The sequence below is a fragment of the Phoca vitulina genome, unplaced genomic scaffold (genome assembly GCF_004348235.1).
Source record: "Phoca vitulina isolate PV1807 unplaced genomic scaffold, GSC_HSeal_1.0 scaffold1, whole genome shotgun sequence".
Lineage (NCBI taxonomy): Eukaryota > Metazoa > Chordata > Mammalia > Carnivora > Phocidae > Phoca > Phoca vitulina.
In genome coordinates, this window is record NW_022589704.1 from 54,809,016 (window position 1) to 54,834,109 (window position 25,094).

Below are 25,094 nucleotides of genomic sequence, written 5' to 3' on the forward strand. Positions count from 1 at the left end.
ATATGTGAATGTACTTTTTGTTTTATGTTATATAAAACTCATTTTAATTATACTCTCACAATAACAGTAATTTCAATATAACTCTCACAATAAGACAACAGTAATTCTGTCTTTTGGTCCTACAGCCACTAAACAAAAGGAAATACTAAACTAAAGTAAAAAGACAGAATTCAGTAATCTGTTGGTACCTTATAATAACTTACACACATCTTCTCTAGTAGGCTGGCTCTTTTTTTTTTTTTTTTTTAAGATTTTATTTATTTGACAGAGAGAGACAGAGAGAGAGAGGGAATACAAGCAGGGGGAGTGGGAGAGGGAGAAGCAGGCCTCCCGCGGAGCAGGAAGCCCGATGCAGGGCTCAATCCCAGAACCCTGAGATCATGACCAAGCCGAAGGCAGATGCTAAACAACTGAGCCACCCAGGCACCCCATAGTAGGCTGGCTCTTGAAGTGACTACATACTTGTGCTAATTATATACCTTGTATCTACCAGGGGCCCAAACATATTTTTGGTAGGAAAAAAAAATTGAAGGAGGCAGAGAAAAAAAAATACCTTTATGGGTACTCACAGAAAAACCTAAAGAAAATATATAGGATACCCTATTATATCCAGTATACCCTACCCTAGACAAGTTAACAATAAGACAAAAACTTTGAGACCAATATCTTAGTCTTAGTATTATTGTACATATTTAAGAAATACAAAAATAGAAAGCTGGCGTACCTATCATATTTTGTACATACTGTATCAGAAGTACTCTGTGCAAAATCATGCATAGACATAGCTTATCAACTCCAAAGCAAATCACAATTTTAAGCACCACCCATCTACTACAATATTTAAGAGAGTTCAACATTAAAGGCAGTGAAGGTACAAGGTTTTTCTACAAAATAAATAGTGAAAAACCTGGCATTTAAAATTTTGGCACAGAATTTTAAGCATCTACTCAGTCTAAAGACTTTTATATTTTCTCATTTAATCTTCACAACTACCTTCTGCATTATTACGGTCTCTATTTCACAAATTCAGTAACAGATTTAGTGGTAAATTTGTACACCGTAAAATATATAGAAATTCAAACACATCCATAGCCTATTCCAGAATAGGCTACTCTTAAGCGATCTCCTAAGGAAACTGCCTTTTCTTAAACTCTGGGATAAGGACAAAGGTTAATGGGGAACCTTAAGAAGAATAATGAGGTTGTCACCACCTGAACGTCCTGATTAATTTTAGCAACACTTAAAGTGGACACCCAGATATTACGTGCCTCCTGATGTGATGTGACGTGAGATAGAAAAACACAACACCCATCACATCACATCATCTACAAGATATCCTTGCTTAAAAAAAAATTTAAAAGCTATGCTTGAATCTAATTAGACTTTATATCTAACTTTGAGTTTAGAGGACATACAAAGCCTAGAGGAAGAGTTAAATGACAGCAAGATGAAGTGACACGGAAATTCAAAATATGACACATTTTATACTGCAAATAACCTACATTCTCCAAAAGTCAGTAACATTCAAAAAAGGAGAAAAGGGAGTTTCAGATAAAATGAGATAGGGAAACAATGAAAAGCTAACATGGGCCTTGTCTGAATCCCCATATGAACAAATGAAGTATAAAAGACAATTTTGAAACCACTATAAAATTTGAATGTGAACTCGGTATTAAATGATATAAAGAATTTTTAATTTTGCCAGGAGAAATAATAATATAATGAGAAAATGTCCTTTTAAAATCAGATACATAAGAAATATTTAGTTTTAAGTAGCATAATATCAGGATTTACTTTTAAAATAGTCAAGAGGAGACCGTCTAACATGATGGAGTTTCATCTCATCCCAGGAATTCAGCTAGAGAGCTATCAAATCATTCTTAAACACCTGTGAACTCAACCGGAAAACTAAAAGAATAGCTGCAACTCTACAAATAGAAAACTGACCACTTTCTGCAAAGTAGGAGGTGCAGAGAAGTGAATCCAAGGTGATACATGGGAAGATAAACCGCAGGGGGAGGGAGAGGGAGCCTCCGTCAGGTGGCACTGGAGAGTGATAGAGCGGAAGAGCATGAAATCACAACTTTTAGAAGTCTGCTCCAGTGAGGGATGTCCCGGCCTGAAAGGGGCTCAGGTGGCAAAGCAGGGTGGAATCCTAGGTGGGACAGTGTGGTCTCAGGATCCCTGGGATCACAGGAAGACCAGGGGTGCCTAAGTGTGGCAGAGATCCCCAGCATCAGAGCAGGGAAGCCAGCTGCAATCAGCAAGCCCAGGAGTGGGCTCTCAGCTCAGGGTTGCCATATGCCACCAACCGTGGCACAGCTGGGCAACTGCTCTTGGGAGCAGGGGCCCAGAGAGCAGCAGAACCGGCGAGCCCTCCCTCCCTCCCCCAGGAGGAGTGGCACAGATGCACACCACAAGAGTCTACAGGGTTTGCAGACTTGAAATGGAGTTGCATGCCTGAGGTAGAAACGTTCGGTCACAGGACGGAGACCAGGGAGACAGGAGTGATTGACTGCTTTTCCCTGAGTGTGCTGAGGATTGGGGCCCCGAGCTTTCAGCTCCAGGGCAGGAGACTGGGAGGCTGCCATTTTCATTCTCATCCTCTAAAGTGGCAGGAAAAGCCTTCAGAGAACAAAAAAGCCACATAGAGCAATCTGGAGCCGCTTACTTAGCCTGGCCTCCTGGCAAGAGTGGTGAAATTCTGCTGGGGCAAAGACACTTGAGAATCAATGCAACAGGCCCCTCCCCCAGAAGATCCGCAAGAACAACCAGCCAAGACCAAGTTTACCAATCATACAGAATTGCAAAATTCCAGCACTAGGGGAAAATAGTATCTAGAATTCATGATTTTTTCCCCACGATTCTCCAGTCTTTCAATTTTCATTTTTTTCTCTTTCCTTTTTCAACCAATTTCTTATTTTATCAACTCTTTCTTTTAAATCTTTTTTAATTTTCATTTTTACAGTTACATTCTATCCTTTCATTGTATTTAATTTTATTTCCGTATATATATGTTTTTCTTTTTTACAATTTTGAGATGTAGTTTCCTCTAACAAACCGACCAAAATACACTCAGGATATAGTGTATTGCTCTGTTCTGTTCACCTGTATGTTTATATTCCTTCCTTTTTTTTTTTGTCTTTTATTTGTCTTTTAAATTTCATTTTTTTTTTTTTTTTTAAAGATTTTATTTATTTATTTGACAGAGAGACATAGCGAGAGCAGGAACACAAGCAGGGGGAGTGGGAGAGGGAGAAGCAGGCTTCCCTCGGAGCAGGGAGCCCGATGCGGGGTTCGATCCCAGGACCCTGGGATCATGACCTGAGCCGAAGGCAGACGCTTAACAACTGAGCCACCCAGGCGCCCTTAAATTTCATTTTTACACTTACATTCTATCATTGTATTTAATTTTATTTTCGTACAAGTTTTTCTTTCTTTACAATTTTGGGATCTACTTTTCTAACAAAGAGACCAAAACATACTCATGATCCAGTGTATTGCTCTGGTCTGTTCATCTGTCTGATTATATTCTTTCTTTTTTTTTTTCTGGCTTCAAGTCTCTTCTAATTTGTTTAGTGTATATTTCTCTGGGGTCGTTGTTGCCATTTTAGTATTTTGTTCTCTTGTTCATCTATTCTTCTCTGGGGAATGACAAGATGGAAAAACTCACCTCAAAAAAGAGAACAGGAGGCAGTACTGACTGCCAGGGACCTTATCAGTATGGATATAAATAAGATGTTGGAACCAGAGTTCAGAATAACGATTATAAAGATACTAGCAGGGCTTAAAAAAAGCATAGAAGACACTAAAGAATCCATTTCTGGAGAAATAAAAGAACTAAAATCTAATCAAGTAAAAATCAAAAGGGGTATTAATGAGATACAATTAAAAATGGAGGCTCTAACTGCTAGGATAAATGAAGCAGAAGAGAGAATCAGTGATATAGAAGACAAAATGATGGAGAATAAAGAAGCTGAGAAAAAGAGAGATAAACAACTACTGGATCACGAGGGGAGAATTCGAGAGATAAGTGATACCATAAAGCAAAACAATATTAGAATAATTGGGATCCCAGAAGAGGAAAGAGAAAGGGGGGCAGAAGGTATATTGGAGCAGAGTATAGTGGAGAACTTCCCTAACCCAGGGAAGAAAACAGGCATCCAAGTCCAAGAGGCACAGACAACCCCCCTCAAAATCAATAAAAATAGGTCAACACCCTGACATATAGTGAAACTTGTGAATCTCAGAAATAAAGAGAAAATCCTGAAAGCAGCTTGGGACAAGAGGTCCATAATCTACAAGGGTAGAAACATTAGACAGGCAGCAGACCTATCCACAGAGACCTGGCAGGCCAGAAGGGCTGGCATGATATATTCAGGGTGCTAAATGAGAAAAATATGCAGCCAAGAATACTTTATCCAGCTAGGATATCATTTAAAATAGAAGGAGAGATAAAAAGCTTCCAGGACAAGGGCGCCAGGGTGGCTCAGTCAGTTAAGCATCTGCCTTCTGCTCAGGTCATGATCCCAGGGTCCTGGGATCGAGCCCCGCATTGGGCTCCCTGCTCAGTGGGGAGCCTCTTTCTCCCTCTGCCCCTCCACCTGCTCCTGCTCTCTCTCTCTTTCTCTCAAATAAATAAAATCTTTAAAAAAAAAAAAGAAAAGCTTGCAGGACAAACAGAAACTAAAAATTGTGATCACTAAACCAGCCCTGCAAGAAATATTAAAAGGAATCCTTTAAGCGGAGAAAGAGCCTAAAAGGAACATAGACCAGAAAGGAACAAAAACAATATACAGAAACAGTGACTTTACAGGTAATACAGTGGCACTAAATTTGTATCTTTCACAATTATCATATGATCTCACTGATATGAGGAATTTGAGAAACAAGACAGAGGATCATAGGGGAAGGGAGGGAAAAATGAAACAAGACGAAACCAGAGAGGGAGACAAACCATAGGAGACTCTTAATCTCAGGAAACAAACCGAGGGTTGCTGGAGTGGAGGGGGGGTGGGAGGGATGGGGTGGCTGGGTGATGGACACTGGGGAAGGTATATGCTATGGTGAGCGCTGTGAATTGTGTTAGACTGATGAATCACAGACCTGTACCCCTGAAACAAATAATACATTATGTGTTAATAAAAAATAAATAAATAAATAAATAAAAATCCGTATCTTTCAACAGTTACTCTGAATGTAAATGGGCTTAACACCCCAATCAAAAGACACGGGTTTCAGATTGGATAAAAAAGTAAGATCCATAGATATGCAAGAGACTCTTTCTGCAAGAGACTCATTTTAGACCCAAAGACACCTCTACATTTAAAGTGAGGGGTGGAAAACCATTTATCATGCTAATGGACATCAAAAGAAAGCTGGGGTGGCAATCCTTATCTCAGGCAAATTAGATTTTAAATCAAAGACTGTAATAAGAGATGAGGAAGGACACTATACCAGAATTAAAGGGTTTATCCAACAAGAAGATCTAACAATTGCAAATATTTATGCCCCTAACATGGGAGCAGCCAATTATATAAACCAATTAATAACAAAATTAAAGAAACACATCGATAATAATACAATAATAGTATCGCACTCACTGCAATGGACAGATCATCTAAGCAGAAGATCAAATAGGAAACAAGGGCGTTGAATGACACATTGGACCAGATGGACTTCACAGATATATTCAGAACATTCCATCCTAAAGCAACAGAATATACATTCTTCTTGAGTGCACATGGAACATTCTCCAGAATAAATCACATACTGGGTCACAAATCAGGTCTCAACTGGTACCAAAAGATTGGGATCATTCCCTGCATATTTTCGGACCACAGTGCTTTGAAAGTTGAACTCAATCACAAGAGGAAATTTAGAAAGAACTCAAATACATGGAGGCTAAAGAGCATCCTACTAAACAATGAATGGGTCAACCAGGAAATTAAAGAAAAAAATTCATGGAAATAAAAGAAAATGAAAACATAACTATTCAAAACCTTTGGGATGTAGCAAAGGTGGTCCTAAGAGGGAAGCTTATAGCAGTACAAGCCTTTCTCAAGAAACAAGAAAGATCTCAAATACACAATCTAACCCTACACCTAAAGAGCTGGAGAAAGAACAGCAAATAAAGCCTAAACCCAGCAGGAAAAGAGAAATAATAAAGATCAGAGTAGAAATCACGAAAACAGAAACCCAAAGAAAAGTAGAATAGATCAATGAAATTAGGAGCTGGTTCTTTGAAAGAATTAATAAAATCGATAAACCCCAGGCCAGACTTATCAAAAAGAAAAGAGGAAGGACCCAAATAAATAAAATCATGAATGAAAGAGGAGACATCACAACCAACACTGAAGAAATACAAACAATTATAAGAACGTATTCTGAGCAACTATATGCCAACAAATTAGGCAATCTGGAAGAAATGGATACATTCCTAGAGATGTATAAACTATCAAAACTGAAACAGGAAGAAATAGAAAACCTGAATAGACCCATAACCAGCAAGGAAATGGAAACAGTAATCAAAAATCTCCCAACAAACAAGAGTCCAGAGCCAGATGGCTTCCCAGGGGAATTCTACCAAACATTTAAAGAATTAATAGGTATTCTTCTGAAGTGTTTCAAAAAATAGAAATGAAAGGAAAACTTCCAAACTCGTTCTATGAGGCCGGCATTACCTTGATCCCAAAACTGGACAAAGACCCCATCAAAAAGGAGAATTACAGACTAATATCCCTGATGAACATGGATGTAAAAATTCTCACCAAGATGCTAGCCAATAGGATCCAACAGTTATTAAAAGGATTATTCACCACAACCAAGTGCGATTTATTCCTGGAATGCAACGCTGGTTCAACAACTGCAAATCAATCAGTGTGATACACTACATTGATAAAAGAAAGAACAAGAACCATATGATCCTCAATAGATGCAGAAAAAGCATTTGACAAAGTACAGCATCCTTTCTTGATTAAAACTCTTCACAGTGTAGGGATAGAGGGAACATATCTCAGTATCATAAAAGCCATACACAAAAAGCCCACAGTGAATATCATTCTCAGTGGGGAAAAACTGAGAGCTTTCCTGACCGGCAAGGACGTCCACTATCACATTGTTGTTCAACATAGTACTAGAAGTCCTAGCTTCAGCAATCAGACAACAAAAAGAAATAAAAGGCATCCGAATTGGCAAAGAAGAAGTCAAACTCTCACTCTTCACAGATGCCATGATACTCTATGTGGAAAACCCAAAAGACTCCACCCCAAAATTGATCGAACTCATACAGCAATTCAGCAACATGGCAGGATATAAAATCAATGCACAGAAGAAATCAGCTGCATTTCTATACACTAACAATGAGACAGAAGAAAGAGATATTAAGGAGTCAATCCATTTACAATTGCACCCAAAATTGTAAGATACCAAGGAATAAATCTAACCAAAGAGGCAAAGGATCTGTACTCAGAAAACTATAGAACACTCATGAAAGAAATTGAAGAAGACAGAAAGAAATGGAAAAATGTTCCATGCTCATGGATTGGAAGAACAAATATTGTTAAAATGTCTATGCTACATGGAGCAATCTATACATTCAATGTAATCCCTATCAAAATACCATCAACTTTTTTCACAGAGCTGCAACAAATAATCCCCAAATTTGTATGGAACCAGAAAGACCCTGAGTGGCCAAAGGAATGCTGAAGAACACCAAAGCTGGTGGCATCACAATGCCGGACTTCAAGCTCTATTACAAAGCTGTAATCATCAAGACAGTATTGTACTGGCACAAAAACAGACACATAGATCAATGGAACAGAATAGAGAACCCAGAAATGAATCCTCAACTCTATGGTCAACTAATCTTTGACAAAGCAGGAAAGACTGTCCAATGGAAAAAAGACAGTCTCTTCAACAAATGGTGTTGGGAAAACTGGACAAGCCATATGCAGAAGAATGAAACAGAACTATTTCCTTACACCATACACAAAAATAGATTCAAAATGGAGGAGAGACCTAAATGTGAGACAGGAATCCATCAAAATCCTAGAGGAGGGGCTCCCGGATGGCTCAGTCATTAAGCGTCTGCCTTCAGCTCAGGTCATGATCCCAGAGTTCTGGGATCGAGCCCCGCATCGGGTAACCTGCTCGGCGGGAAGCCTGCTTCTCCCTTTCCCACTTCCCCTGCTTCTGTTCCCTCTCTTGCTGTGTCTCTGTCAAATAAATAAATAAAATCTTAAAAAAAAAAAATCCTAGAGGAGAACACAAGCAGCAACCTCTGTGACCTCGGCTGCAGCAACTTCTTGCTAGACATGTCCTCAAAAGTAAGGGAAACAAAGGCAAAAATGAACTACTGAGACTTCATCAAGATAAAAAACTTTTGCACAGCAAAGGAAACAGTCCACAAAACCAAAAGACAACTGACAGAATGGGAGAAGATATTTGCAAATGTCTCATCAGATAAAGGGCTAGTATCCAAAATCTATAATGAACTTATCAAACTCAACATCCAAAAAACAAATAATCCAATCAAGAAATGGGCAGAACACATGAACAGACATTTTTCCAAAGAAGACATCCAAATGGCCAACAGAAACATTAAAGAATGCTCAACATCGCTCAGCATCAGGGAAATACAAATCAAAACCACAATGAGATACCACCTCACACCAGTCAGAATGGCTAAAATTAACAAGTCAGGGAACAAGAGTTATGTTGGTGAGGATGAGGAGAAAGGGGAACCCTCCTACACTGTTGGTGGGAATGCAAGCTGGTGCAGTGACTCTGGAAAACAGTATAGAGGTTCCTTGAAAAGCTGAAAATAGAACTACCCTAGGACCCAGCAATTGCACTACTAGGTATTTACCCCAAAAGTACAAATGTAGGGATCCAAAGGGGCACATGCACCCCAATGTTTATAGCAGTAATGTCTACAATAGCCAAACTATGGAAAGAGCCCAGATGTCCATTGACAGATGAATGGATAAAGAAGATGTGGTATATATATACAATGGAATACTACTCAGCTATCAAAAAAATGAAATCTTGCCATTTGCAACAACGTGAATGGAACTAGAGGGTATTATGCTAAGCCAAATAAATCAATCCGAGAAAGACAATTATCATAATATCTCACTCATATGTGGAATTTAAGAAATGAAACAGAGGCTCATAGAGGAAGAGAGGAAAAAGAAAATAGAGAGGGAGACAAACCATAAGAGACTCTTTAATCATAGGACACAAACTGAGGATTCCTGGAGGAGAGGGGGTCAGGGGGATGGGGTAATTGGGTGATAGACATTAAGGAGGGGATGTGATGTAAGGAGCACTGGGTATTACATAAGACTGATGAATCACTGACCTCTACCTCTGAAATTCATAATACATTATATGTTAATTAAATTTAAATAAAAATTTAAAAATAAAAATAGTCAAGAGACAAAGAAAGATAAAGCCAATATGATAAAATATCAATAATTACTTAATCTAGAAAATGGATATACTCTTCTCTCTACTTTGGTGTTTGAAAAATTTCAAATTAATAAATAATAAATAAATCTTAAACTTTTTATAGTAATGAAGGAATATACAACCACAAATATTATTGATTATATAAAGATTAAGTTCATACTCAAATCAAAGCTTTAACATGGTACGATGTCCAACTCTTGGACCACAGTGAGCCAAAAGGTCACAAAATAATCCTATGATTAAAATTAGTTTGCTCTCCATTCTTCCACAAGCAAAAATGTTAACAGCATTGAAAATTTGGGGGACAAGTCTTGGTGTTTCAAATCAACCTTAATTAATAATATTTGTTTTGCTTTTAACAATACAAATCAGGTCATCTATTGTATCAATATTCCAACCCACGCTTCTCAAATTATCAATTTCTCAGGCCAATTTGGTAGAAACTACCAAGATATGTACCTGAGTGTGAGTAAACTTAGCTTTTTGAGACCTGAAGACAATGGTAAAATATAATGATAAAATAAATTTAAAACAAAATGGAAAATATACCTTTTTAATGACAACTAAGACTGAGCCGTAAAGTTTTTTTAAACACTATCTTCAAATATGTCTAAAATTATCATATACCATTTGTGAAGTGTCCAAAGAAATAATTGTTCTTGTCTCATCTGCAGGACACGTTAGGCCATATGATACACTTGTTCCTCCTGCCAAAATAGGAAACAATTTTAATATTTTATTTTTTAGCTACATTTCTAGGGCAAATCCCTAATACAAAGTATACAAACAGGCCCACTAGAACAGTAATACCTATTTCTACTTTGCAAAATGTAATTTGCAAATGCTAACACACTAAAAGCAAACTCACCTTTATTTTATGCTGCATGCCAAAATGAAGAAATATTATGGAGATGAAAGCAATGGGATATGGCTCCATCCCCTGGGCACACTCAAGTGACGCCCTAGCAATTTGTGAAACTCCAAAAACATGATTAGAAAAATTCTAAGCTAATGATTATTCTGGAGATATTGCTTAAAAGAAAAAATACCCTTCCTAATTCAACTAAAGACACCTTACCTTAATTATGAGATTCATTTATCATTTGAAATAATATATTGTCATACAAAAAGACTTTAATAAATTAGAATATAAACAAGTTAAAATTGCCCAGATTATATAATATTTGAACAAATTTATATGCTAATGATGAAAAGGTGATTTTAATATAGAATAAACAATATATACAAGTATATAAACAATGTACTCCTGTTTCCATTAACATTTGTTATCAAAGGAAAAATGTTTTCTTGATACCAACGTAAAAAATACCATGTTTAGTCCTTAACCATCTTATTACCATATATCAGAATAAATTCTTAATTGGTATTTCCATTTGTCTTGGATAGAAAACTCTTGATACAAGTAAGAATTACAAGAGGTGCTGATCTAAATATTCAGTTTACTTTTACAAGATGAGACCATGAACTGTCAATTAAGAAATGCTTGTAATCAGTAAACACTATTTGCTTGTCATAGTCATTTGAAATCAGAAAAATATTTCGCTAAAAGTGGCACTGTAGTGCCTTTTTTTTTTTTTTTTTTTCATGAATTCAACTGAAAGTATCAGCTGAAGAAGGAATCTGGAGCTCCTGATTTGTCTGGGGTCCCACTTCTGTTCCATCAATGCTAATTGAATCAGTGAAGGCAATTTCCTTTGGCTTGGGTAGGTTATTAAAAGAATGTGGTTGATAAAAGATCAAAAGATCAAATTTGTCTTAAAATGCAAAGCAATGTTAGTTTTCAACATTAAAATGTATTACTGATCTGGTCATCATTGTCCTAGTTGATCTTTCACACTCCACAGTGTTCCTTCTCAAAAGTATATATTGGGTATATTTAGCCTCTGAAAAATAACATTCTCTCCATAAAGATAAAAGTTATAAAGTAATTACTAAAGTGGGAACATTTTCTTATTTAAGCATTAAGTCACAGCATCAACTAGGATCTATATGGGAAAGAACCCATGAACTACATGTTTCAAACAGTTCAGGTAGATAGATCTACTCAAAAATGAGCAGCATAAATGAATTTTTCAGAATAACCCTATCATAATTACAAGAATGTTTACTTTCAATGGGATGGCACAAATATTTAGAATACAAATAATTTAAATAAAAATAAAAATAAAAAATAAAAAACACATATACATATCAAAATTTAAAAGGCACAATACCTACCACCAATTGGTATGATACAAAGGTTATATTTGCACGCTAGATTCACAATCTTAACTACATCATCATGACATGCTGTTGAAAAAAAAGGGAAAATAAATTAATCACAGGGATATGAATAAACCTGGGTAATCCTGCAAAATAAGGGTCCATGAAGTTCTTTAGTGTCTAAACATTTTCATTTATTCACTCATTAACACACATTAAACAGCTATATTAAAACAAAATGTATATTATTTATCTTTTTAACTTTTCATTTTGAAATGATTTAATACTTACCAAAAGATTGCAAAAAAGGTACAAAGAATTTTTCATCCAGCAGACATAAATATTAACATCTTACACTTACAATGATCAAAACCAAGCAATTTACGATTACACAATACTATTAACTAATCTACAGACCTTATTCAAATTTTGCCAATTGTTCCACTAATGTCCCCTCTTTTGGACCAGCCAATCACACACTGTATTTAGTTGTCATGTCTCCTTACTCTTCTTTTTTTTTTTTTAAAGATTTCATTTATTTGACAGAGAGAGAGCACAAGCAGGGGGAGCGACAGGCAGAGGGAGAGGGAGAAGCAGGCTCCCCGCTGAGCAGGGAGCCTGATGCGGGGCTCAATCCCAGGACTCTGGGATCATGACCTGAGCTGAAGGCAGACGCTTAACTGACTGAGCCACCCAGGCACCCCTCCTTACTCTTCTTTAATCTGAGAGAGCTCCTCAGTCTATTTTTTATTTTTATTTATGGCGCTGACACTTTTGAAAAGCCCTGGTCAGTTATTTCATAGAGTATCTCTCAATTTGGGTTTCTGCCTCCTCATTATTAAATCCAGGTTACACATTTAGGCAGGAATTCCACAGAAGTGATGGTGTGCCTTTCTTAATGAGTTACATATGGAGGGACATGATGTAGACAGGTCTCATTTCTGGTAATGTTAACTTTCATCATTTGGTTATAAAGTATCTGCTAGGTTTTTCCACTATAAGAATACTATAATTAATAAGGGGAGAGAGAATTAATAATGGGGAGAGAGTTACTCTATATAAATACATTTCTCATCATACTTTCACCCACTAATTTTTGCAGTCATTGATGATTCTTTATTCTGTTTTTTAAACAAATTTTAAAATGCTATACATAATGTACGACAGATATTCCTTCCTATTGCATACAACTAAAGAGTACTCTTTATCAGAGTAAAAGCTATATGAGTAACAAAAACCTGACAACAGAAGATTTTAAATACAAGACACACAAGATGCTAAACCTCAATCTGAGTAGCAATAGAGCATTAAGCCAGGGACCAACATGGCAAAGAAACTATTTGAGAAAGATAAATCTCCTGATAATATGGAATGGCAAAGAAGAGAAAAAGACTTGAGGCAAGGAAACTATGCAAAAATCCAGTATTACCGGGGCACCTGGGTGGCTCAGTTGGTTAAGCGACTGCCTTTGGCTCAGGTCATGATCCTGGAGTCCCAGGATCAAGTCCTGCAGGGCTTCCTGCTCAGCAGGGAGTCTGCTTCTCCCTCTGACCCTCCCCCCTTTCATGTGCTCTCTCTCTCTCAAATGAATAAATAAAATCTTAAAAAAAAAAACAAAAAACCCGGTATTACCTGCTAAGGGAATGAAAGGGAAATTTAAGGATGTAAAACATACAAGTGAATATCCATTTATGAAAGTAAAAATATTGTTCCGTAAGAGTTATCATTTCTCAGGTTTGTTTAAAACTAGGAATATGTCATTTATATCATTCCAATTTTTAATGAAAATCCATTTTAAGCTTTCCGATTAAGCTTATAAAAACTACTACCTGTGGTAAAATTTTTTACTAAGTGGAATACTAGTTGATTAATAATTAATAAAATAACCAAACATGACTGTCAAAAATCCTTTAACAGGGCAAAACTACTTCTTCGATTGTCACCTAATCAGAAGCTTTCTTTGACCATGTTATCTGACACAGCACTCCCTCATTCCACTGCTCACCTATACAGCTCTCTATTTTCTTACTGTGCCTTTTCTTTACAGCACTTATCACCGCTCAATACATTATATATTTATTTGCTCTTTTTTCTGCCTCCTTCTTCACTAAATTGTATGGCACCTGAGAACAGATTTTTGTTTTGTTCACAGCTCATCCTCAATACCTGGAAGAGTACCTAGCACATATTTTCACAGGCCTAAAGTTTTGGTATTTAGACAACTAAAAATAATGCATAAATATTAAATTTAATAAATGAAATGATTTAAAAATATGTAATTGTTAAAGGAGACTTTATTTTTATAACCATACTTACCACAGACAACATATATGAGTGACTAACTACTTTTCCAAACTAAATGAAAAGCAGAGATATTCACACTGTGTTAAGGGTCACAATGGTGACAAATCCTGGTTTAAGGAGAACTCCAAATCATAAAAATTACATATATGACAAATTCTTATGCTAAGACAAGCCCTAGACATCCTATTAAAGCAAATATAAAATTCAGATTCAAATTATAGACATCCACAAGGATAGATCTCCTATATACATGTATATATATGGGGTGTGTGCGTGTGTGTGTGTGTGTGTGTGTATTCAAACTGCAAGATGAGACGGCCACCTCCACTCTATGGAATACCACATTGTCTTAAATTGCCATATTGCCTCAAAACTTGCCCTCATGCAAAGAAAAAACCTAAATTTTATCACCAACAGAAAATTTACATTAAAGTTAAATAAAGGCCTCAAAGATGTGATAACCTGTTGGGGGAAAAAAAAAACTATTTCCAAGAAGTCATTATACTGGAAGATTCAACAGAATAAAATTATAAACTTGATTCAGGCACCTATACACTATTCATATAGATTCCTGAGGTATGGAACATGATGGTAAAGGGAATATTTTAGAAAAAATAACCTCTCGGGGCGCCTGGGTGGCTCAGTCGTTAAGCGTCTGCCTTCGGCTCGGGTCATGATCCCAGGGTCCTGGGATCGAGTCCCACATCGGGCTCCCTGCTCGGCAGGAAGCCTGCTTCTCCCTCTCCCATTCCCCCTGCTTGTGTTCCTGCTCTCGCTATCTCTCTCTCTGTCAAATAAATAAATAAAATCTTTAAAAAAAAAAAAGAAAAAATAACCTCTCAAGAGTATATGGGAGGCTTGGAGGAATAAGAAACTTGAAGCACGAGAGAGAACCTTATAGGCTATTAACAAAAATCCAGCTATGCATTGATAAGGGCCTGATTTGAAAACTGATATGGAAAAAAAAAAAAAGGACAAAGTTTTGAGGGAACTGCCAAATGGGATGGATTTTACAAAACAAAGAAAACTTCTGTGCAACAACAGACTAATTATGCATGTTTCCTAAACCTGGATTTTCAGAAATATTTGTATTTCCTAAAGCAAGACCTACATTTTCATTATGGTAATTTCTCAGTATTTTAATAGTCAAACACATGAAGAAAATACCTAGAAGGCACGCTTGAAAGTTCTACTCAAGATATATCAAAAGATGGTGTATTAAGGTTTCCTATGGGAAATGAAAACTGATAAATTTTGCTTTCATTTTTTCCAGTAAAAAAATGGAATGAATCTTCCCCAAATCCTGGTGAAGAAGTAGCCTAAAGCTATTAAAAGAATACTGGGAGAATATACACCACAAGTATCAGGAAAGTAATTTAATCTCAGCTACATATACTCTTGGATTTTCCTCCTATGTATGTCACCTCCCTCCTACCTCTATATTAAAGTCTGATTTTCTCCTTCAGATACTCCCTGTAAAGTAAAAGGATCATATCTAAAAACAGATGAGCCAATTTTTGAAAAATAAAATACTCCATCTACTTCTTTAACAGAATCTGAAGAGGAAAAAGGACCAGATCATTGCAACTTATTTTAAATGGTAATTATGGACAGTAAGGTACAATATACCAATTCTGCTTTAAATTTTCTACTAAAAGAGATAGCTATAAAAATCATATATATAAATAGGGTGCCTGGGTGGCTCAGATGGTTAAGCATCTGCCTTCGGCTCAGGTCACGATCCCAGGATCCTGGGATTGAGTCCCGCATCGGGCTCCCTGCTCCTTGGGAGCCTGCTTCTCCCTCTGCTTCTCTCTCTCTCTCTCTGTCTCTCATGAATAAATAAATAAAATCTTTAAAAAAAAAAAAATCATATATATAAATATACTGACTGCCTAATCAGCAAGAGCAAAATAACAACACAAAGCTCATCTATCCTCTACCTCAAGCCCAAATCATGAATATTAATTTTTCAGAATTTAATTATTTATATCAAAGACAATGGGTATCTTATTTTTTTTTTTTTTTTTAAAGATTTTATTTATTTATTTGAGAGAGAGAGAATGAGACAGAGAGAGCACATGAGAGGGGGTAGGGTCAGAGGGAGAAGCAGACTCCCTGCCGAGCAGGGAGCCCGATGCGGGACTCGATCCCGGGACTCCAGGATCATGACCTGAGCCGAAGGCAGTCGCTTAACCAACTGAGCCACCCAGGCGCCCGACAATGGGTATCTTAAACAACTTGTTTCATCATTTGGACATAATGCTTTTTAGGCTACAAGCTGATATCAACAAAGTACTACAACAAATTTGCAGGAATCAGTAGTTAAAGAGTTTCTCTACCTGTGAACAGATCATTGATCGATACTAATTTCATGAAGCTTTCAAACTAACCAGAAATACATTTTTTTACCTGACCTCCCAATATGTTTTTAACATTTAAAATGAAGAGTTAATCATCAACAGCAAAATCAATCATGAAAACCAACAGTTCAGGATGATCAGATCAAGAAAGAATTATATGACTTTTGGTAAACTTTAAAAATATAGCTACCTGTACTTTGTACAACTCCTATGTTTAAAAGTACATATTTCCAATACTAAATTTATTTAAGATTCTATAATACTAAATTAATGATACAAAGGAAAAAAAAGAACTTACTTGGCCATAAAACTATATCAGGAATTCGCTGAAACATTCCTTCCCTGAGCAAAAATATCTCATGAAGACAATGACCTGTTTTGCAGTTTAAAAAAGAACATGTAAAAACATTTTAAATTATAGGAAATTTTAAAATTAAAATCAAATACTGTTTATATAAAGCTGCTTACCATGAGCTCTAAATACTCGATCATCTGCTTCTTGTGAATACGAAATATTAGTTTCTTTAAGGTCATGAAGAAAATCTTCATTTACAATAGAAGGAGGTGTATCACTAGGATTTAGGGATGCCTAGAAAATAAAATTGGTTTCTTTGACTCCAAATTGAGACAAAAGCATGGGAAAATACCAAGTAACACATACAGAAACCAACTCTGTGACAGTAACAAATTATAAATAGTCTGGTTAATCACGTTCTGTAACATAAGTTATAAAAGCCGTATGTTTCCTCTTTTGCATCTATGGCCCACTTTTTCATTGTTTCTGAAGATTGAAATCAAGAACAAAGAAGATGGCAAAGTCTCAAATCTTTCATTTTAGATCAAGGAAACTGGGGGAAAGCTACTTACCTTTTTTCATCATCTACGTTTTCACCTGTAGATAAAATTTACCATTTCTTATACTTCAATTACTATTTTAAAATGATCAACAAGAAACCTCATAATAATAGGTCCATTTTCACAGAACTGCTTTAAAACTCATAACATAATTATACCTTGATACTTAATTTCAACTACTAGGTAAGCTGGAAAAAAAAAGTCTTTAAAGCTAGGCAACACTGGGGAAGTCACCCAACTTCTCTGGGCCTTGGCTTCTTCATCTGTTAAATGAGATTATCACCACTAAATTTATACAGCTACTAAGGAAAAAAGGTTAAATGTCATAATTTTTGTGAAAAGCACCAAAAACCTGCCTACCATATAAGAAAAGACTGGCCAAATCAAATCTGCTATTAAAAAAAAAGCTATGATATAGTATTTGGAAAAAAGAAAGTATAAGCATGTATAAAATATATATATATGATATTTATATAGTGTTAGTATCTTATTAAAGGGTCTGTATTTAATATTCAATTATATGAGAAATGTTTATTAAGTGTGTGTTATATGCTAGGCACTGTTCTAGGCCTTGGGGATATAGCAGTGAGATAATCAGGGAAAAAAAATTTGACCTCAAGGAATTTATGCTATAGTGAAAAGAAATGACCATAAGAACCCCAACAAAACATACATATTACTATTTTGTTATTAAAAACAGAAAAGGGCTCAAACTCAGAAAAAAAGTGCATGTAAAACTGGTGAAATTTCTGAATACGGTATACAGATTGCATCAATGTAAAAAAAAAAAAAGTTAACTACAAATAGTCAAAAGAAAGAATTAAGGAAATAGATCTTTTAAGAAAAGTTGAAAGAATTTGGTTTAGGAGGGGTAAGAATTAGTTGTTAACATAATTTACTTAGTAGAATAAAATGTAACTGTGGAATTAGGAATAAATCAAATAAGTACTTGCTGAATACTTATAGTCCCGAATAACGTGTTGGATACAGTAGAGAATATAGTATAAGACACGGGCCCTGAACTTATGGAACTTATAGCCAATTTAGAGGGACATGCAGAATACCATGGCATAGCAAATAAATAATAATAAACATAATAACATAAAGAAATGCTATTTTGTTAGTTTGATATGAATACAGTTTAAAGTTTTTTAACCCTAGCTTAAGAAAAGTGAAACTACATGAACTAAAATTATCACTCATATCTTTATCAAATTTTTACCTTTTTGTAAGTCTTCTAACCTTCTAAATGCTTTGATATTAAATGTAACATTATATTTTTATTTCAAATTATTCCATATTAATCCTGGATTACTGTCAGTCCATTAAATATCCTAAAATTAATAGCAACTTATAATATTTTTCTAAGAGTCCACCCACAGAAATAGTTCATTTGCACTTCACTACCACCCTAAAAAGGTAGAACAGACAGTTATTGCTCTCATTTCTCAAATCAGGAATAATTGAGGCTCAGAGAAGATAAATAGTTTACCAGACAAATTTCAGATAAATTCTGAGATTAGGATCTAGATCTGTGATGCTGAAAAGTCATCCCTAGAAAACCTAGCAAGGCCAATAAAACTAGTAAAGTTCTTAACAAAAAAATCACAACAAATGCATTAAAGCAATTATAACAAATTACAAAGATAAATCTAACTGATTTGGGATTAAACACATGTCCATTCACACACAGACACACCCACACAGACTTAAGCATATTAGTAATCATTCTTATTTGCTTACTTTAGAGGTAGTTTTATGCTCCAGACTTACTCCAAGGGTATTTTGAATCCAGTCTTTAAAAGTTGGTAAAATCATACCACTAAGAGGATACCTAAAATTACAAAGAAGATAAAACATTAGAGTAAGGGATCTTCTTTTAAATTTAAATTTTAGCTTTGGCTTCTAGTAATGGTCAAGTAGTTCCTATCAAAACAACACCCCCCCCCCCAACATATAACTATAATCTCTGGAGAAAAACAAAACACTCTGAAGGCAGTACGGACAGATAAAAGCAGGCAATAACAGGGGGAAGGAGATGTGATACACTTAGAAAAAGGAAACAGCATTACACGAGTTTCCAGGGTCTTTTTATTTTTATTTTTATTTTTTTTTAAAGATTTTATTTATTTATTTGACAGAGGGAGATACAGCGAGAAGAGGAACACAAGCAGGGGGAGTGGGAGAGGGAGAAACAGGCTTCCCGCCGAGCAGGGAGCCCGATACGGGGCTCGATCCCAGGACCCTGGGACCATGACCTGAGCTGAAGGCAGACGCTTAATGACTGAGCCACCCAGGCGCCCTAGGGTCTTTTTATTTTTAAAACAGGTTTTAGACTGAGGGACAGCCCGGCTGGTACCATGAAAGGAAACAAAAATACAGAAAATCTATTGTCTTCCTGCCTTGAAAAACCAGAAGGCAGTGTTTGCAGTGAACACAACAGCTGGGAAGAGTACAGAGAAATCACAGAAAAGGAGAGAGTCAGAGAGTGATGTATGTATAAACTCTGTCCAAATGCCTAGCTGACCTTGAATTACATGTGTATGGAGCAGACTTGAAGCAGCCCAACTAAGCTTAAAAGAACTCAGTTGCTCACCACCACAGAGAGAAATAGGAATTTGAGAATAGTCAAGTTAACTACTTGATGTTAAAAAAATAAGTAAAGCCCTTTCAGAAGAACATAATAGAATACAGAGTTTCTACAATAGCCATTAACACTGTCCACGATGTACTCCAAAATTACTAGACACAAACAAGAAACTGTAATCCATAATCAAGAGAAAGGGTAATAAATAGGGACTGACTCTAAGAAGAGCTAAGACTGACCCTAAGAAGATCTAAGATCTACTAAGACCCTAAGTAGCACACAACCATTTTAAAACAGCTATAACTATGTTAAAGGACAAAAGGGAAACTATGTTCCCAGTAAGAAAGAAAAAAAATCTCAGCAGAGAAACAGAAACTATAAAAAGAAAAAAATAGGAATTCTATAATTAAAACTCTTAAAAATTCATTGAAAGAACAGAAGGACAGACTGGAGATGTCAGTGAATGTACAGGTAAAGCAATAAAACATATACAATCTGCAGAGCAGAGAAAAAGATTGAAAAAATAAACATAGCAAAAAATAGCAAAAGACTAACATATATATAATATACATAACATACATATAGAGTCCCAAGAAAAAGGAAAAAAAAAAAAGGAGGGAAATGGAGTAAAACGGTATTTGAAGAAATAATGGCAAAAAGTTTCCAAATTTGATGAAAGACATACATTTACAAATTCAAGAAGGCCAAGAAGACACTAAGATGATAAATGCAAAGAAACTCACACTACACACATCATAGTCAAATTGCAATTTAGTATATGTGCTGCCGAAGCGAGCACAGTCAAACTGCAATTTCAAAGAAAGAGAAAAAGAGGGAGGAAGGAAATGTTAAAAGCATCTGGAGAAAAATGACACATTACATACAATGTAATAACAATAAAAATTATGACCAGCTTCTCATCAGAAACAGTGAAGCCCAGGAAAAAACTGAACAACATTTTTAAAGTGCTGGAAGAAAAAGAATGTCAACCTAGAATTCTGTATCTGGTGAAAATATACTTCAAAACTAAAAGTTAACTAAGACATTTTCAGATGAAAACTGAGAGAACCTGGTGCCAGCAAACCTACACTACAAGAAATGCTAAAGTGATTTCTATAGGCTGAAGGGAAATACAACACTTAATATAAACTGAAATCTTCAAGCAGAATAAATAATAACAGAAAGAGTAAATATGTGGGTAAATATAAATGACTATTTTTTCTTAATTTCTTTCCAATATTTATGACTTTTAAAAATTCTATCATGGAACTAGAGGGTATTATGCTAAGCGAAACAAGTCAATCAGAGAAAGACAATTATATGATCTCATTCATATGTGGAATTTAAGAAATAAAACAGAGGACCATAGGGGAAGAGAGGAAAAAATAAAACAAAATGAAACCAGAGAAGGAGATAAACCATAAGAGACTCAATCATAGGAAATAAACTGAGGTTTGTTGAGGGGGGGGAGGGCAGAGGGAGGGGTAACTGGGTGATGGACATTAAGAAGGGCATGTGATGTAATGAGCACTGGGTATTATATATATAAGACTGATGAATCACAGACCTGTACCTCTGAAACCAATAATACATTATATGTTAATTAATTGAATTAAAATAACAAATATAAAAAATAGCAAAAAAACAAAAACAAAATTCTATCACTGTGTCACAGAGTTTATGATATGACAACTATAAAAAGAACACGGAATAGTAAATAAACCTATAGATTTGCAAGGTACTTAGATTTTACACGAAGTTGTACAAGAAATTTAAAACACACAAAAGAGCTCTATAGAATAGGAAGAGTACGGAAAAAACTAGATTTGCTACTCTGATTATGTTTCCTATATTTTCCTTCCCAATCCTTGAATAGTTTATATGAAATATGAACATTATTTTATATACACAAGAAATCCTAAATTTTATTCATTTATTTTATTTATTTATATAAACATATATGTGTGTGTGCATGTGTGTGTGTATATATATATGAGAAGACTGATGCAGAAAACTCAAGTACTTAGAAATCCAGCTTTTCAGTTTTGGAAATACTTGCCAGAGGTGGCAAAATATTAAATAGCAATAAGTGCTAAAAATAAAGAGATAAAATAAATATCTTATAGTGAAGAAGGCTGATATGCAAACAATAATGATCCAATGTGTTATAACAGCACTAATATAATAGCTCTCTGAAAAGACCAAAACAACATTTTAAAATGTGTATTTTAAAACAGTACTTTAAACTTTTCACTTAAATAAACACATATAGCATTTTCATGTGCCAGGCATTGTTCTAAGTGTTTTATGTATATTAACTTAAAATAATGTTATGAGGTTGGTGCTATTATCCCTATTTTATAGATGAGGAAGGTAAAGCACAGAAATTAACTTAAGATGTTAAGTAAGTTAAGTAACTTAATCAAGGTCACATAGCTAGTAAGTTACAAAACAGGATCTGAACCAGGTCATAAATAAGGCTTCAGTCTCTGTTTTTAACCACTATACGATGCTGCCCTTAGTCTGATTCTTCCCGTACCACCATTCCAAGTGAGATCATTATTCTAAAATTCTTTATGAATGATTATTTATAAAATCATTGTACCTATATTCAGTAAATTTTTTCACTATAATGTTCTTGCAACTTCTCTACTCCCCCAACAAAATGATGATGGGACAGCCAAATAAAACTATATTATAGTTGCTTTATTTTTATTTGATTTTATAAATATTTTACTTATAAAATATTGAAGTACGATATACATTAAAAAATATAGACAAGTTTAGAGCTGAATTTTTACAAAGTAAACCTCCCACGTAATCAGCATTCAGATCCAGAAATAGAATACTTACCACTACCCAAGAAACACTCCCCTCCATGCCCTTTCCAGGCATACCACATTCCCTCACACCAAAAGAACCACTATCCTGTTAACATTACAGAGTAATTTTGACTGTTTTTGAGCTTTATATAAATGAAATCATATGAACTGTACTCTTTTGTGTTAGCCCTCTTTTGCTCAAATATTATATTTGTGAGATTCATCTATGTTGATACATGTTGTTAACATTCATTCATTTCAATGGCTTAATTCCACTGTGTGAGTATAGCACAGTTTCTTTATCCACTGTACTGTTGATAGACAATAGTGTTATTTAGTTTTTGGTGCATGCAGGGACATTCTTGAACTTGTTTTCTGAAGAATGTATCACATTTTTCTGACAGGTATATAACTAGAGTGGAATTTCCAGGCCATCGTCTATGCATATGTTCAACTTTAGTAGGTATTGGTAGATAAGTTTTCCAATATGTTTACCACTAACAATGATATATGGACTTAATTCCACATCCTTCCCACACTTGGTGCTATAGTTCTTTTTAATGCGAAACATTCTACTGGTAATCTCTTAACCATTTTAATTTGAATTTCATTGGTTACGTATGGGTTTGAGTTTCTATTCATGTATCTATTGTCCATTCGGATATTCTGTTTTCACTGCCAGTTCATCTTTTGCTCATTTTCCTATTGGGTTACTATTGTTTTCTCATCGATGTATAAGAATTATTTATATATTCTGAAATCAAGGATGTATGTATTAAATATTTTCTCTTGCTTTATGACTTGTCTTTCATTCTCTTAAGGGAGTCTTTTGATGAAAAGGAGTTGTATATTTTAATATTATCTGATTCATTTTCTTCCTTTATAAAAGTTAACACATTTTGTTCTCTGCTTTTTGACAACCTCAAATTCAGAAAGACATTCTGTATATTCTCCCAGCAATTTTACAGTTTTAGCTTATACATTTAGGTCTACAATCTATCTGGAATTGATCTCTGTATCTGATATGAAGTAACATCAAAATTAATTTTTTCCAAGATGATAGTTTAAATGGCCCTATAGCAATCTTTATTTCCTGTGTGTGTGTGTGTGCGTGTGTGTGTGTGTTTAAATGGAGAAAAGAAGAAGTACTCTAGTAGTCACTATCCATTCCAGATCAAAAAACAATTTAAAAAATAATAATAATTAAACTAATACTGACAACAAATCAGAATAAACAATAAATTGGTCTTAACATCTATGTGAGGCAAGTTATTTAAAAAGTTCAAAGTAGAGGGGCGCCTGGGTGGCTCAGTCGTTAAGCGTCTGCCTTCAGCTCAGGTCGTGATCCCGGGGTCCTGGGATCGAGCCCCGCATCGGGCTCCCTGCTCCGCGGGAAGCCTGCTTCTCCCTCTCCCACTCCCCCTGCTTGTGTTCCCTCTCTCACTGTGTCTCTCTCTGTCAAATAAATAAATAAAATCTTTAAAAAAAAAAAAAAAAAAAGTTCAAAGTATAATGTTTGCTCAAGGTTATTTCCCACTCATTTCATCAGAGCTTGAGAACTGGCAAAGCAAAACTAGCCTGAAAAGATTACTTTGATTTCACAAAGATAGAAATTTTATTTTTATTTTTATTTTTTTAAAGATTTTATTTATTTATTTGAGAGAGAGAGAGAATGAGAGAGAGCACATGAGAGGGGGGAGGGTCAGAGGGAGAAGCAGACTCCCTGCCGAGCAGGGAGCCCGATGCGGGACTCGATCCCGGGACTCCAGGATCATGACCTGAGCCGAAGGCAGTCGCTTAACCAACTGAGCCACCCAGGCGCCCCAACAAAGATAGAAATTTTAAAAAGCCAGGGGGTAATATATAAACTCTTTACCAAAATTAAATATATGTTTATAATAATGCAGAATTCAGTATTTAAAAAGCTGGTATTAAGCCCCATCTAAAGGAATGTTTAATTGGAAGTGACAAAAAGCACTCATTTTATCATGTAATTTTAACAGTTACACAGCAAGGGTTGAGTGGGTGTCACTCCTCATGTTAACTTCAAATTATACAACAAAAATCCTATCTAAAGTTGTCAAATCAGTCTTTACATAAACATTAACAAAACAAAAATGACAGTGGAAAGGAAAAAAACATGAAGAACGCATGTTTTAATCAAACAAGTTTCTTCATGTTAAAAAATCACAAGTGCTAAAAATCAAACTGAAATGGTATGTTTGAAGTACTATATTATAATACCTTTTTCATAAATCTAAAAAAATTGAAATGAAACAGTATGGGACTCATAGCTAAAACAACTACAGATAGTCATTCAGCATATAAAATCTTCTTCATTTCAACTGAGGTAAAAGTACAAATTCTGGAATTTACTAACAGATATGCAATTGTGTGTTAGTAATGTCCTACAAAAAGACCAATTTGGAACTATTAGGTTTTATTTATTTATTTATTTATTTTAAT

General features: G+C 35.2%; 1 protein-coding gene across 2 annotated transcripts in view; it reads right to left on the minus strand.

Moving 5' to 3' along the window:
- Positions 1 to 25,094, minus strand: part of AGPS (alkylglycerone phosphate synthase) — a 186,707-nt gene that overhangs the window by 84,941 nt on the left and 76,672 nt on the right. For both annotated transcript variants that reach the window (XM_032407452.1, XM_032407443.1), the window contains exons 3-7: positions 18,963 to 19,053; positions 16,833 to 16,953; positions 16,663 to 16,737; positions 11,713 to 11,784; positions 10,102 to 10,181 (exon numbers count right to left, since the gene is read on the minus strand). In XM_032407452.1, coding sequence (XP_032263343.1) covers positions 10,102 to 10,181; positions 11,713 to 11,784; positions 16,663 to 16,737; positions 16,833 to 16,953; positions 18,963 to 19,053 — 439 coding nt within the window. The remainder of the gene's footprint in view (positions 1 to 10,101; positions 10,182 to 11,712; positions 11,785 to 16,662; positions 16,738 to 16,832; positions 16,954 to 18,962; positions 19,054 to 25,094) is intronic.